General features: G+C 41.3%; 1 protein-coding gene across 1 annotated transcript; it reads left to right on the top strand.

Moving 5' to 3' along the window:
* Positions 1-12,723: 12,723 nt before the first annotated feature.
* LOC117240617 lies at positions 12,724-13,660 on the top strand. Its single transcript, XM_033506633.1, has 2 exons — positions 12,724-12,983; positions 13,288-13,660. The coding sequence occupies exons 1-2, from the start codon at positions 12,724-12,726 to the stop codon at positions 13,658-13,660; spliced, it is 633 nt and encodes a 210-aa protein (XP_033362524.1).
* The last annotated feature ends 1,906 nt before the right edge of the window (positions 13,661-15,566 follow it).

Genomic DNA, 15,566 nt, shown 5'->3' with positions numbered 1-15,566 from the left:
GCACATCCACCTGTCGTCGAGGTAGGCGCGGATCAGCCGAACGAGGTAGCTGGGAACCTCCAAGTGTTCCAGGACCGCCACTATCTTGCTCCATGGCATGGTGTTGAACGCGTTGACGATGTCCAGAGACACTGCCAGCGCCACGCCGTCCCTCGAAACCATTTCTTCCGTGAGTGCCAGTACGAGCCTGACCGCATGGACGTCGAGCGTCCTTTCCGGAAGCCGTTCTGGCCGTCGTACCAATCCGGTACTCGCCCCGACATGTGTCGTTCCATACGGGCAGCGACTACTCTCTCGCGAAGCATGCCGACTTCGTCTAGCAGGCATATCGGCCGGTATGCCCACGGCGAAGTCGCCGGTCGGCCCTTCCTGCGGAGCAGGATCAGTCTCGCTGTTCGCCACGCCCGTGGCTAGACTCCATCTCTGAGGCATCTATCGTAGAGGGGCCGAAGTCTGGGAGCCGCGATCCCCCTTACTTCCCCTTAGATCCGGCTCGGGATCCCATCCGAGACCGGCGCCACGTCGCGGGAGGTCATTTTCCTGCTCGCTTCCTCGCTTCCTTTCCATGTCTAAATTTTCCCAAGGAAAAGTATAATGTCGACGATGGAGAGATTTTGCCCGTGGTCTTGGGCAGTAGAGGGGAAATAACCCCTAATACAGCAGGAAATTTGAAATATATGGGAATCATTGATAAAGACATCAACTCTATAGTGATGAACGTCTTAAGAAGCTCCATCGAGATGTGTAGACATATTTTTAAGTAGGTGAGAGTACGTTCGCAAATTTTCGGATCCCGGACGTTCACAAATTTTAAGAAAATTGTCTTCCTATCGAAAACGAACGCAAGAGGGATTGGTTTTTGGTTAGGCTATTTTCGTGCGAGTGCAGCGAACGACGCGTAAACGTGTGTAACGTACCAATGGTGTGGACCGTAGGGATTTTGAAATATTCGCATCAGCTCGAGGAGCCGAAAGCTTTTTTTGAAATGTTTTCTTAAATAACGTTACAAGGTAACAATATTTTTACACAAATCGTTCTATTTCGGAGGAATACAGACGAATGTAACGTTTATTTGATCGTTCGCTTGGGGTAATTTAGACATGGGATCTACTTGTCGACGTTTCCTTTCTCTGACCTTAGGAGGTAATCCTTGTTCTCGTAGCGGACGGTAACGTCGACCACGAGAATCCGTTCCTCGTTTTTAACTACCGGGTCCGGCTGGTGCAGATTACCCCCTACTCTTAACGCAGGTTCGACAAATACCATGACTGACATTAATGCCACCGGTTTGCTCCTCTATTATTCCCAGCAGCGGCTCTAGACACAGATTAAATAGCAGCGGCGACAGAGGGTCACCTTGCTAGACTCCTGTAAGGATCTTGATCTCGACCCCTATATTATCTTTAGTTTTTATTGTGGTCTTGCCCTCCCTGTACATGCATTCGATTAAATTGATTATAGGAGCCGGCACACCGTTCCTTGCCAGGCAAAGTTTTAACGCCGAATAGGATACTGTGTCGAATGCTTTGGAAATATCCACAATTGTGAATATCCCTCGTTATTTCTCCTACTGTGACACAAGACGGCGTTAAATAAATCTATATTAATTTTACATCCATTTTCTGATGTAAAACTTTTCTGCCTTAAGTTTAGCACAATACGCCTTTTCATCCTTCCGTCGAGGATGGATGAGAAAATTCGGTCGAGAATGGGGCCTATTGTTATAGGACTCCAATTCTCGACCTGGCTGCTACGTTTATTTGGTTTTGGTATTAACTTAGTCCTATTTTCCTTCCATGCGGTCGGAAAATAGGAACTATGGAACAGAATATTAAAAATTATTTGCCAATTTTGCGGAGAGCCCACATATCATTAAGTGCTCTTTTTGAAATACATCTGGTCCTGCCGCAGCCTTTTTCCTCATCTTGCTAGGTTTCTCGCTCACATCCTCAACGGTTATCAGCGAAAACAATTCACTTATTATCAGCTCAGAGGCTCTGTTTCCTGGGATTAGGGGATTGGATGGTCCTGCCGGTAATAATTATAATTCTTCTTACTTCCCTTATTTTGGGATTTTGCCTTTTTATTTCTTTCATCATTCCTGTCTTTCTTTTTCTCTATTGCTCCATATAGAGGTGTAAAAATAAATTTATTTAACTTAATAATAAGGGCTTCCCTATTTTCTTTATTATTTGCCCAAACTTCTGATAACCGAGCGTTAACCTCCTTTAACGGCGAGGATACCTAGTTAGTTTCTCTATTTCTTTTTCTAGTTGGAGTTTCCACTGACGGGTAGACTCCTTATTAAATATTTCTCCGCAAATTTCAGGCTCTTCGCATGACCTTGCGTTGCCTGAGTTAACAGGATCGCACTTTCCCTCTGTCACCTCGGCAACCTCCTGAGGGATCGTATCCTCACTAGCTATTCTTAATTTTTGTTCTCTGTTCTCTATTTGTAATCTTGTTCTCTATTTGTTCTACTGTCCATCTAGTAAGGATTTTACTTATCTCGATATTAAGGTATTCGAAGTCCTTATAGACTTCATCGAGCTCCTTCAGGAGAGTGACCTCCCCTGCAGTCCATTTCCTTGTGTTTGTGGGGTTCCCCTTCTTTCCTCGTTTCTCACGGCAAGGTGCGCATGCCGTTCGTAGGTGGATAATCCTCTCTGCGTCCCGAAGCTCATGGGGCAAGGTTCGCATTTATACGCTCCTTCTTTTCTTTGACTAGTGCCACTACACTTTGGAATGTGGCACTTTGCCCCATGGAGCTTCGGGAAACTTCTTTCGCAATATAAACATCCTCACTGCATGCGGGCATCCGTGTGATGTTGACCAAGATGCCAGTTCAGGTCTGAAAACGTCATGAAGAAAAGGTGAACTTCCCTTTTCTCACAGACCAGAGAAGCAACCCTGCCACTCACCAGTGGCACCATGATTTTGCAATACAAATCCGGGGACATTGCCGAGAGTCGTCAACCATGGTTCCCTCCGAAGCGGATGAATCCACCACAGCGCTTCCGGGACCGAGAAACGCTGCGTTCGAGGCTTCATTACTATTTTCGATTCCGACGTTTGCTTTTTGTGAAATCTACACGTTAGTCCAATCATTCCAACTCTTAATCCATTTCATTGCCAAGTCGTCTACAGATATCAAAGGAACGGATTCCTTTGTTTAAAACTTAGGTGTTTCAATTCATTTAATCACGGCGCAAGACCGTTATCGGCAAGCCGATTCTTAGTACTATAACTTCTTCCGCTCCTGCGTCGCCGCACTCCGTTTAGCCATGGACGCCGCATCGGGAGACCATTCCTCACGCCGATCCGCCGTACATGTTACCGGCGGTACCATATGGAGATAGGAGTACGACTTGTGCAGAAGAGGCCGAAGTCTCCTTAGCCCCCGAGCAACTATGACACTGCCAGGGACCCACAACACAACCGTTAAACAGCGGCATGCTGCTTACAACCTACTTATAGCATACTACCGAGGTAACCCCTCGTAGGGACTTAAAACTAATATTTACTCTAGAATTAACATAGTCAATAATAGGGGAAACGTATCCATAGATAAAGAATAAATAAATAACAATAAATAAATTGTCATATAATAAATAATATAAATAAATGACTGTCAACAGTAATAAATAATAATAATGACCAGTCAAATAATAATAAATGATTGGTCCATAATTAATAAATCAGTAAATCAATAAATAACCTGCCATAATCATTATAAATAAATAAATAAATAAATAGTTAGTTAATAATAAAATAAATAAATAAGAGATAAGCCAAATAATTAATATACACACAGATTCCATATATATAACATGTAAGCAGCTCAATTATCTAAAAACATATTGCACACCTCTATTGAACTACGCAGTACGTTTATTACAATTGGTACTCTTTAATCCACCCGTTCCCAATTTTCTCTTTCGCAAAATCAGAGACACCTTGGCCCTGACATCTAAGTTCTGCCCATTGGTTTATATGCTCCTTTCTCAACCTCTTTCTAGCTTTTTCCACATCTTCAGAAATGGTTGGCTAATTAATCCTCAAGCAGTTCGCTACCCTTTTCAATTTCTACTCTGTGTCCGCGCCGATCAAACTTTCAACTGCTGGGTCGATGAATTTCTTAATTTTATCGAATTCTTAATTTTTATGGCACTTTTTAGAGTGCCAAGTTTCACCCGGTGCTGAAATCTAGGTAGACTTAGTCCTCCGTTCACCTTTGGGGCATAAAAGAAACCAGTGGCAGTTGAAGGCATAAGATGAAGTATTGTCTTTATTTCCTGTCTGGCCTCGCTATCCAATAATTTTAATACGGTGTCACTTGGAGGATTAATCATAGATCGTATCTGAAACGAGGGAAGATGTACTTTGTTATTAATTCTATATTCTGTGGCATTAAGGAGAGCTTTTTGATTCTCCTTAAAATGCTCAGAATTTCCGGCACTACTATTCCGCAATAGACACCATTCCACGGTCACATTTGGGCGTCCAGGTATTTAAAGGCTTCATCAGGATCGACTGATGTTATACGATCATTATTTAATTTAATTTCTGGATCTTTAAAAAACCAGGTGTCCCTTTTGGCAACCACCTGGAAAGATTGATTCTTTTCTCCAGAAATTTTCATACCCAAATTACTCAAGTACCAATGTAGAGTATCCAACTGCCGCTGTGCCTCCAACTCATCCTCGCCAAGCAACACTATGTCATCGGCGAAGGCCAGAACAGGCACTCTTTTCTGATCAGTCACTTTTATGCCACTGGTCTCCTTTTCTATAATCTCCAGCAGTGGCCCGATAAACAGATTGATCAGCAGAGGTGACAAGGGGTCGCCCTGCTTGACTCCTGTGAGGATGTCGACCTCAACGCCTTTGCTATCACTCGTTTTAATTACGGTTTTACATCCTTTGTACATCTCCAATATAATTTCCGTCAAAGAGGCCGGAATACCCTTCTTCGCGTGACGAGGTCTCAAAGCCGAATGGGGTATTGTGTCAAAATCTTTGGAGATATCCACAATTGTGAACACTCCGCTCTTGTCTCTCTTGCTACAATTCAAGGCGACACTGACCAGATCTAGATTGATTATGCATCCGTTTTCGGATGTAAAGCCTTTTTGCCTTAAATGGCCTGCCCATTTAAGGCAAAGCTGCCTGCATACTATTCTCGCACGTTTGCGGGGAGATGCGATCTCCAAGAAGAGCGCCAACGGGAGTAGTAAATTCCCGTTCCGATTGACTAATCGACGCGAATCGTTCGATCCCTTATTTCGGTTGCGATAATAAGGGTGGTTAAAGTGAAGATAACGCTGCTATTAACAGGTTATTATATATTTGCACAATCCAACAACTTCGGTGTAATACAAAATGAAAGGTTGATATAAGCTGACTACGAATGCGTACGATCTGAGACGCTAGTCGTGTTGTCGTGTATGATAATGGATTTTGTCGACTCACTGTATTCGACTTGTTGACAGACTGATAGACTGACTTGAGTTGATGTAATGACCCACTTGAGAGACTCGAATTGCTTGACTGTGTAGAATAAGTAGAGTTGACCCTCCTGATGTCGTAGAAGAAGTAAAGTTGGGTGATGATGCTGTGTTGGAGGAAAGATAGCGATGGGTGTGTCTAGTGCACGGTACCATCGGATTTGTTCATGACATTGTTGGTCAGGAAAGTGAGGGCAGTATACATTGCTTTTGATTGGATAAACGAAGGTTGGTGGACTAGGAAGGGTCTTAGCCGCCCCGATAGAAAGTTGCTAGTAGGAAGCATCGTAGGTGAGAAAAACTAACTTTCTCTTGTCAAGCCGTGGTAGATAATAGTCCTTAGAAAGTGATTTAAAAAAAAATATTTGTTCGGTCTGAAGGACCGTAGCTAGCAAATTACTGTGATTTATAACGGGTCCTTGAGACTATTGAGGGTACGCAGTAAGGATGAACGAACATCTGGTTCCCGTCTGTCCCGCGGTGTATGGCCTGGTCTAGGTAGACGGTCGTCTGACGTAACACATACTGATCATGCACAAAAATAGCATTGTGTCTACACTGGAGCCGGCGAACAACTCGTGAACAGAACATAAGCAGACCTGTTCGCGACTGTATAGCCATATAATAGGTGGAAGTAATACAGTAAAGTCGTAAATTAAAGCATTATGTAGAATCATCAATTGATATACATCCGTATACATTCTGCACTCACGCAGGCACTATTGCGTCAGTTAACTGAAATGTTAATTCAGTTGACTTAATTAATATCAATTCATAATACGGACAGGATTTTTGGTTGCTTACTTTTTAATTGCTCTTAGCAGCTTTTGCGGAAAAACCACGTTTTTTATCGCTTCGTTGGAATTTTGCGTTACAATTAAAAATGCATCAGAATCGTTCTGAAACTGCCAATTTATTTATGTTCCCAAGTGCGTTACTCTTCTCGAAGCATTCTGTTACAAACTTTAAAAACTAGTCCATATATCCTTAAAAGTAAGAAAGGAAGTTTTTCACATTTATAAACAAAAACTTTGAACGACAGCAAAGTTAAATTTTACTTGGATATCAGTATATTTACAAAACTTACAGTAGCAATTTCTAAACCTATCTTATTTATTTTTGGAAAACTGTAATCTAACGATTTAAGAAAATTATGTATTATATCATAATTGTAACTGTCATGTATTTTGTTTGATGATAAATAACATACAATTTACTCCGAGATAATCTTTCCACGGAAATTCCACTTGCCTCGATAAAAAAGATATGCTTGTCGAGTCAAAGTCCGAATCTGGGCCCGAGTCGTCCTCGTGGCGGGGGCTTGGGACAGGTAAGGATTCCTCACTGAAGCTATCCATTTTTGTTTTACACTGAAGTTATTTTTATTGACACACACAAAAATGTTACAGAGTTGACACAAACTCACAATGATCACACACTCGCGACGTTAGTGACAATGGTCTTAGGTTCGATAACGAATCCGCGGACAACGGGATGGTAGTCGTACGCACTCGCAAAAATGTAAGTCGGATTCTTTGTTAATATTCACTGACCGTAAGGCGTTAATCTTTTTGTTGATGAGATCGCAAGAGAGAATGACTTTCCGTCCCGGTGATACCTCAGAGGAAAACTATGATGGGGTGTGTCTAAGGACACGAGATCATCGGATTCGTCGGGGATATCCTACGTTCGGAAAGTAAGGGAAATTGACGTTGCTGCTAATTGGCTAATCTCCATATCGGTAGTTAGAAAAGGATGCTAGCCGCTCTCGAGGGAAGGTTGCTAGTGGGAGACGTCGTTCGTGGAAAAATAGGTCTCTCCTATCTTCCTGTAACTGGGACAAAGACTGTTTATCTGTTGAAGGATTTTAGGTAATTAGATATTAGTGTTTATAACGGTCCTCGGGCTAGCCGATCACGTACTGCGGAGACGCGTCGGCATCTGGTAAACATGCTGCCCGAAGAATAGGATCTGCGTGTGGCGAGCTACGGGACAGAAACCGTTGGAATGTTTACTACCACGTGACGCTACAAATCTTTCTTTTAAGGAGAGCTATAGGGTTACTCAATGCCTTTGTTAGACGGAGGGTTCGTCCCGTTGACCGCGGCTACGTTCGGCGACTAATTGTCGCCTTGAGCCCAAGCTCATTGTCACAAGTCTCAAACAAATACAATTGGGTAGAATGACGACAAATCGTTTAATTACAACTGTAGATTTTAATTACAATGTTTTTATGGATTTTCCCGAGGTTTCAGAGGGAAGGCACCGGTGTCCTCTTATCTCCGACATGCTTATATCGCAGAATGAGCAAAAAGCGACACGTGTAGAGATGTCTATGAGAACTGGCGTGTCAATGGCCATATGACGCTATTATGTGATGAATTACTCGACTGTGTCAATAGTTCTGTGCCAGATCCCGGCAGGTTATAAGAAGCCAAATTTTCTGCATCCATAAAGAGATTTTTACACGTTGATCCTTAACGAATCTTTATAGGTGTCCACTATGTTCGGTGTTCGGGTTATAAATCCTAATCTTAAAACACATGTTTGCCTGGAAAATGGAGTTTGTCAACATTGTAAATCGTGTGTCTTCAAAATTACACGTTATTAACATGGGAATTAAACATTGTATCAAAGCTACTAACTCTTTGAATGCAAGGATGCCATATCTTTTCTTGTAGGACAGAAAATTTAATGAGCACAACAATTTCAAAATAAATAACATACTTTTTGTTTGCTCGTTGCATTAAATTTATGCTTGTTTCGACAGTTCTGAACATTTTAAAAGTATCGAATGATTTTAGAAATATCTGCTTTTTTGCAAAGTTTGTTAACTATTTTTAAATCTTTTGCTCTATTACTTTCAACATATAATCAAAAAAATCTACAGAAATTGATTTATCACGTTTATCGTCTCTTGTGATCTTTACATAAAGTAATACCAATGCCACTGCAAGGGATATTTTGCCTTCAAGAAGTCAGCGAGTACAAGCTAAAATTCTTAGAACAATAGTAAACGCCCCATGGCACGTTAGAAACGAGGATATACGAAAAGACCTAGGAATACCAACGGTCAAAGAGGAAATTAGCAGATACTCAGGAAAATATAAAGAAAGAATAGGAACACACCCAAACCGGCTAGCTGTGGAAACGATCAACACCTCAAACATGGATAGAAGACTAAAAAGGAAACACCCAGCAGACCTCACAAAGGACACAACATAACAAACACGAAGATGGTACCCCACTGGGAATGGTAGCCACCCACATGATAATCAAACAGCTAAAAAATTCTACCAAATGTCCAAACTGGACAAATTGTGAACGTAAAAAATTAAATAAAAAAAAAGAAGCCAGCGCGTGTTGACGACTCTAAAATTTTAACACTTGATCTTAGCAATAATCACTGGATCAATTACTGCCTGAAATATGAAAAAAACCATCTGCACTGAGATCAATGATAGATATTGAAATGATTAAAATTACTTCAATTTTCTAAAAAGGAATACGGGAGAAAACGATTAATTTGGAAATAAGTAAGAAATGGGAACAAAGTTTGTTTACAAAGGCATGAAATTCTTTCTCGCACTTACTATTACAAAAGAAATAACATACGAAACGAAAGCATTCATAAACAACAAAATTGTTTTACTTTTCCCATTGTGAAATATAATGTTTCAATCTTTCCAGTCATCTATAGTTAATGTGGAAAATAGAAGAATGGTCACGTCCACGTCGTGAACTCGGTAAATTATAAAGCCACGTCGTTGAAGGTAAGTAAAGAGATTGAAAACTCCATGTTACCGCCAAATTGCCATAAGTATAAGCATTTTTTAACAAAACCTTTAAGCGTAATTTAATTTACAATTCCGTTTATAAATACAGGGACAATTTAGAATGACCATTTAGAACAACGGTAAATATTTTGAAATAGTATTCGCAAAAGTTAACGAAATGAAAGAATTAATAAACATTGAAATTTTAATATTTTAAGTAATATAAATTTCAGTTTCTTATCGAAATCTCGTTCAGAGAACTTTTAATAAATTATGTGGCAAATTCAACGAAATTTACAGAAATTTGAATCTGATTCATATGAAATACATGGAATCGAAGAATAACAAATACGATGCATCTTTGCATTTGCGGAGAATTTAAAAATGCAAATAACGTAATATATTTTATATAAGAATATATAACATATATTCAAAGTACTTACGTAACTTACGTTGTAACGCTTATACGAAAACGAAATAAAATTCTATTTAGATTTCACCAATTTAAATGTGTTCGTAAGAATATAAATTTGCAATAAAAATTCGCAGATTATTAATAATGCAAATACAAAAAATATATGAAACAGCACAATTTATGAAAAAAGATGCATTTATGAAATTCTTATTATAACATAACGAATACCGTACAGGTAAATACCCAAACGGGATAATCACGAAGGTTTGAATAAGTCGCTGACAATTTTTAGATTTATTTTATTTTCTACAAGCGGCCTCTGGAAGCTAATACACATTTAGCTATCGCAGAGACATAAATTAAAGGATTCGCTTGGTTAATCTAAGGATAATCATTGTATTTGTCGGGGATGAAAGGACATCGGAGCCTTCCCTTTGGAACTTCGGGAAAATCCCTTAACACCGTAATCTAGATTCTATCATAGGCATAATTAAACAATTTTGGTCATTCGATCCGATTGTATTTGTTCGAGATTTATGATAATGAGCTTGGGCTCGAGGCGACAGTCAGTCGCCGAACGTAGCAGCGGTCACGGGATGAACGCTTTGTCTAATAAAGTATGGAGTAATTCTATAGATCTCCTTAAAAGAAATATTTGTAGCGGCACGCGACAGTAAACATTCCAACGGTTTCTGTCCCGTGGCTCGCCATACGTAGACCCTATTCTTCGAGTAAGATGATTGCCAAATGTCGATGCGTCTCCGCAGCACATGTTCAGCTAGCCTGAGGGCCCGTTATAAATCTTAAGATTTAGATAACTAAAGTCCGTCAAACAGACAAACAGTCTTTGTCCCAACTACGGGAAAATAGGGGTGACCCATTTTTCAACGAGCTGCGTCTCCCACTAGCAACTTTCTCTCGAGGGTAGCTAGCATCCTTTTCTAACTACCGATATGGAGATTAGCCAATTAGCAGCAACGTCAATTTCCCTTACTTTCCGAACGTAGGATATCCCCGACGAATCCGATGATCTCGTGTCCTTAGACACACCCCATCATAGTTTTCCTCTGAGGTATCACCGGGACGGAAAGTCATTCTCTCGTGAAGTCGTATTAGCGAGTTACTTAGCGTCTTTGCGCTCGGTGAATATTCTACGTTTTAACAAAGAGTTAGTTTAGTAATACTTCCACCGTAGCCAAGCAAATCGAGTACGACTTGGATTTGGAAGAAGGCGCACCCTGTTATCCCGTTGACCGCGGATTCGTTATTGAACCTAGGATCATTGTCATTAGTTTCTCGAGTATCTAAGTGTCACGGATATTTATCAAGTCATGTAATAATCGTATTTGCACCAGTCAATGTCTTCTCTATTGCATAACGACAACGTGTAGTCCAAACGAAGATTCGTTTTACGCCCCTAACCCTAATTCCAATGTAAATCCGACATATATATATTGTTGTTGTAAATAAATTCTGCATTTAGGGAGCAACGAATTCAAGTATTATCCTGTGCTGTAGGGTTATTATAGATGGCAGGGCAGTAGCCGCATGGGGTTCGTTGGCGTTGCATCCAGGCCGCTTCGGTCAGTCCCACTCTGCGACTAGTTGGTGACAGTTGTGTCGAAGTTAGTGGAGAATGAGCGGAGTGGTTTCTCAGTCTAATTCGTGTATTTTCTATGCATGTTTAACACGTTTCTTGGATATTATTTCGTCACAGTGTATAAAGTGACGTTTTTATACTTGTGAACTGATTAATTCTATCTTTGTTGCTGAATCTCACAATATTCTTGTACGTAAGTATATTATTATACGATTGATGCATCAACATGCCATGCAAGAAGAATTGGAAACTAGGACAAAAAGGAAGAAATGTGATGGAGTTACTTATAACCATAGATAACGACAAAAAATTCGTAGAAGTTCAACTGAATCTGACGAGGAGGATGTTGATAAAAAGAGACATAACAATACAGGAATAGAACTAATAACACAAGAGTCAAACAAAGTCCTCGATAAGGGCAAAAGGATAATGCGAATGGTGGGATATAAAGGAAAAAGAAAAAATAAACAAGATCGTTTAGAGCCAGTTCAAGCACCTAAACAGCATGGTCTTAGAGGTCTTGGACATCATGTTCCTGGACGTGAAGCTTCAGGTATTAAATGGCATCCTGAAGAGGAAGTAATAATGTGTGTAGAAGATATGAAATGGATAAAAAATCCAAATTCTAATATACCTGCATTAGAAGAAATGCAGCACTGCTTACATCAGGGACCTAAAAAGTTGACCATAGATGATGAAATTGATTTCTGTTGTGAAGATATAGTGAAAAATATTATCAATTCAAAAACAGTATTCGATCATTTGGCCGACGTTAAAGTGCGTCGAGCAAGAACACGTTGTAATCCTTATGAAACAATTCGTGCTGCATTTATCTTAAATCGTGCTGCTGTTTAAATAGCGAATATAGATAGAGCATGTAACTTTATGTTTACTAAAGCAGAAGGTTTGGGCGACAATGACCTGTTATACATTGCAGATGTTTGTGCTGGACCAGGTGGTCAAGTTGGGGTTAGGATGCAGTGACCCGGCTACGGGAGATGTCACGGGCCATGGTTTCCCGGGATGGGGTAGCGCTGGCAGTCTCTTTAGACATAGTCAATGCATTCAACACCATACCCTGGGACAGGATATTGGGGGCCCTGGAATTTTTCAAGGTGCCTCCCTACATCCTTCGTGTCATAGGGGCCTACCTGAGCGACAGATGGGTCGGCTACACCGGCAAGGGTGGAGAAGGGCAGTGGCCCGTTGAGCGCGGTTTCCGCAGGGTTCGGTTTTAGCTCCGATTCTATGGATCATCGGATACGACGCGGTGCTTCGTTGCCCCATACCCCCAGACTCGGACATGATGTGTTACGCGGACGGCAAAGTGGTCTTGACCGGATGACGTTGGTGGTACGAGACGCTGCGCCACGGAGAGCTTGCCGCCGCTTGCGTGATACGGGCTATACTTAGGCTGGGCCTGAAGATGTCCCCAGCCAAGTCGGAAGCCATATGGTTTTATAACAATCGACGTAGGGGGAGTCCTCCGCCAGACCTGTGTTTGGACAGAAGCGGAGAGGAGGTTGAGGTAAGACCTCACATGAAATACATAGACCTCATCATTGACAGTCAATGGACGTTCGGGTCGCACTTCAAGCTCCTGGTTCCCAAAGTGACGACGACAGCCAACGCTCTATGTGGACTGCTGCAGAATATCGGTGGGACAGAAGTAGGAGTGCGCCGACTGTATGAGGGAGTCATCCGTTCTTGAAGGTCAAGACCGGGCCATTAGATCGGTCCTGCCAATTTGGGAGCCTTGAAGGGGCCGCGGAGGGCTTCCGTTATTATTCTGGGACTCAAGAATGGGGGAGCGGGGCGTAGTTAAACCTAACCCTGAAGTAATGCCGTAAGACGGTTCCAGGGTTGATGATTGCATAGAAGAGTAATTGACAAATGAAGCGTTTTTAGTGGGAATAGCAACGCCATCGGCCCAGTCCCACATACTCCAGGCTTGAGCATGCGTAATAACATTTTCTCCTCCGCCATTAAGGAAAAAAAAAGAAAATGGTGCTCGCAAGACATGGAGTATTCGGGGAATACCTATAGAAAATCGGAAAGTAGATGACGAACACCTGTCGGCACTGCGGCGGGTGCGAGGACACGGTCCACCACACGCTGTAGTTTTGTCCGGCGTGGGAGGCCCCCCGTCGTATTCTGTGACTAGCGTTTTGCGCGAGATTAGACGCCGACCACACTCACTGACAACGCTGACAACACTAAAGACCCCTCAACTCTCTCACGGCTACATTTTATACCCTGGCTCCGGTATACCCAGCACGCCCATGCCTCATGGTCAAGTAAATGAGGAACATAACGCGCATCGTATTGTTGACATATCTGTAACAGAAACGGAGATACGTTGATTTGAATATTTGACTCTGAGAATGCAAAACTTCAATTACGCTGAATTTGACAAGGACCAAAGCTGACATAGCCCAAACCTACTGATGTGCACAGTATTTGGCAGCAAATTTGGAGTTCAGAGCGCTTCGAATTGTCGGCATATGTGCTATAGAAACGGAGATACGTTGATTTGAATATTTGAGTCTGAAAATGCAAAACTCCAGTTACGCTGAATTTAACACGGACCAAAGCTGACATAGCCCAAACCTACTGATGTGCGATGTATGCGGCGCAAATGAACAGAATATCGCAAATCGAGTTTTCGACATATATCAAATAGCAGGGTAGATACTTTCTTTGAATATTTCCACCTGAATATGCAAAATTTCTGTATGCTAGTTAGAATGTAAATGTCATAGTACGATTCAGAACGACACATGACAGCCATATTTCGTTAAAAAATTGTTGCAAATGTGAATTATGTTAGAAGTTTTCGATTATTATTAGCTCCGAAGTTTATATATTTCATTCTATTACAAAAGGCACATGCCTGTTAGTTAGATATAATAACAACAAGTTTTCGAGTAAAACATTTCTATTTCGACGAAACCTGGGAAATGTAAGCGTCATTGTGTAAGGTAGCATATTCATATAGGTAGAAACGTATACGTGCTGATGTACGGCGAGAAATAAGCAAAACAGAATAAAACATTTTCATTAAGGACTTCGATTTTTGAGAAAATTGAGTTGGAAAATCCGTTTGGTACATGTGCATTTAAAGGCTAAGGTGATTATATGCGTGCATACCTGAAGCTAAGAATTCACACATACTTATTGAATTATCAAACCCATTCATTTAAATTACAAATTTCAACTCAAATTCAAATTTCAAATGATGCCAACGTCATCTCACCGCTACCATCAAACATAAAGTATGTTACTTTGCTGTATGCATGTTACTGTATCAGCTCTCTGATACTTTAATTATTCTGTGGCGGATCGGTATCAACAGGACGCTGACAGGACGAGGCATCAACGCGGCGCAACACCTCCCGGGCGACCCGCTGGTACCAACCGCCAACACTAGAGGGCTACGACGACAACGAGTCTGTCTGTCTAACTCGCTAGCGGTCGAATATACGAGAGATTGATATAAATACCGCACCTAGCGAGACTCCCTTTACGTCTAAGGCAGGGACTACAGGGCATAGCCTTACTGACGAGTCCATCGGTAGTCCCGGGACGAAACGCAAACTCTCTTTTCATCCGCCACAATTCAAACAAAGTTATTTTTGCCATTGTCAAGTAAACTTGAGGGTTGTATGATAGAATAAAATAGCTGAATCGTAACACAACTATTATGAATTCATCAATCTCAATAGAATACGTCTTTACATACGTATACGTACGGTAAAGATATGTCGACTATTCTAAGGATACAGACTAAGTAAGTATATTTTGGACCAATCGCGGGGAAATGCAATGGCGAGGAGAGACGTCAACGGAAGTCGTAAATTCCCGTTACGATTATAGCAATCGACACCACGAATTGATCTATCCCCTGATTTCCGTTGAGATAATAGGGGTGATTCAGTTTGTCTAACACTGTGATTCCCAGAATTATAAGTTGTATATTTCCAACACTTAGAGTACACTGTTGAGTAGATATAAATAGATAACAACTTAGTGCACGAAGATAAGATAGATATGCACGCTAAAGCAGGGCTCTTATAATTGAATGAATTTAGTGTATTAGTGGACTATAGCGTACATAGTAGAGGAGATGGATGTTCGACAATACCGAGAGCCGACTTAGATAGTTTACGTGAATTACGCTCCTCTAGCGTTGTTCTTAGATTTAGACGTTAGACGTTAGATTTGGACTCTGTAGTTGAATTGACCCTCCAGATGTCGTAGGAGAAGTAA

This window comes from Bombus vosnesenskii, unplaced genomic scaffold, assembly GCF_011952255.1.
Source record: "Bombus vosnesenskii isolate JDL3184/JDL3185 unplaced genomic scaffold, Bvos_JDL3184-5_v1.1 scf7180000014817_1, whole genome shotgun sequence".
Lineage (NCBI taxonomy): Eukaryota > Metazoa > Arthropoda > Insecta > Hymenoptera > Apidae > Bombus > Bombus vosnesenskii.
Note: the sequence above shows the minus strand (reverse complement) of the source record. Positions and strands in the feature narration are given on the sequence as shown.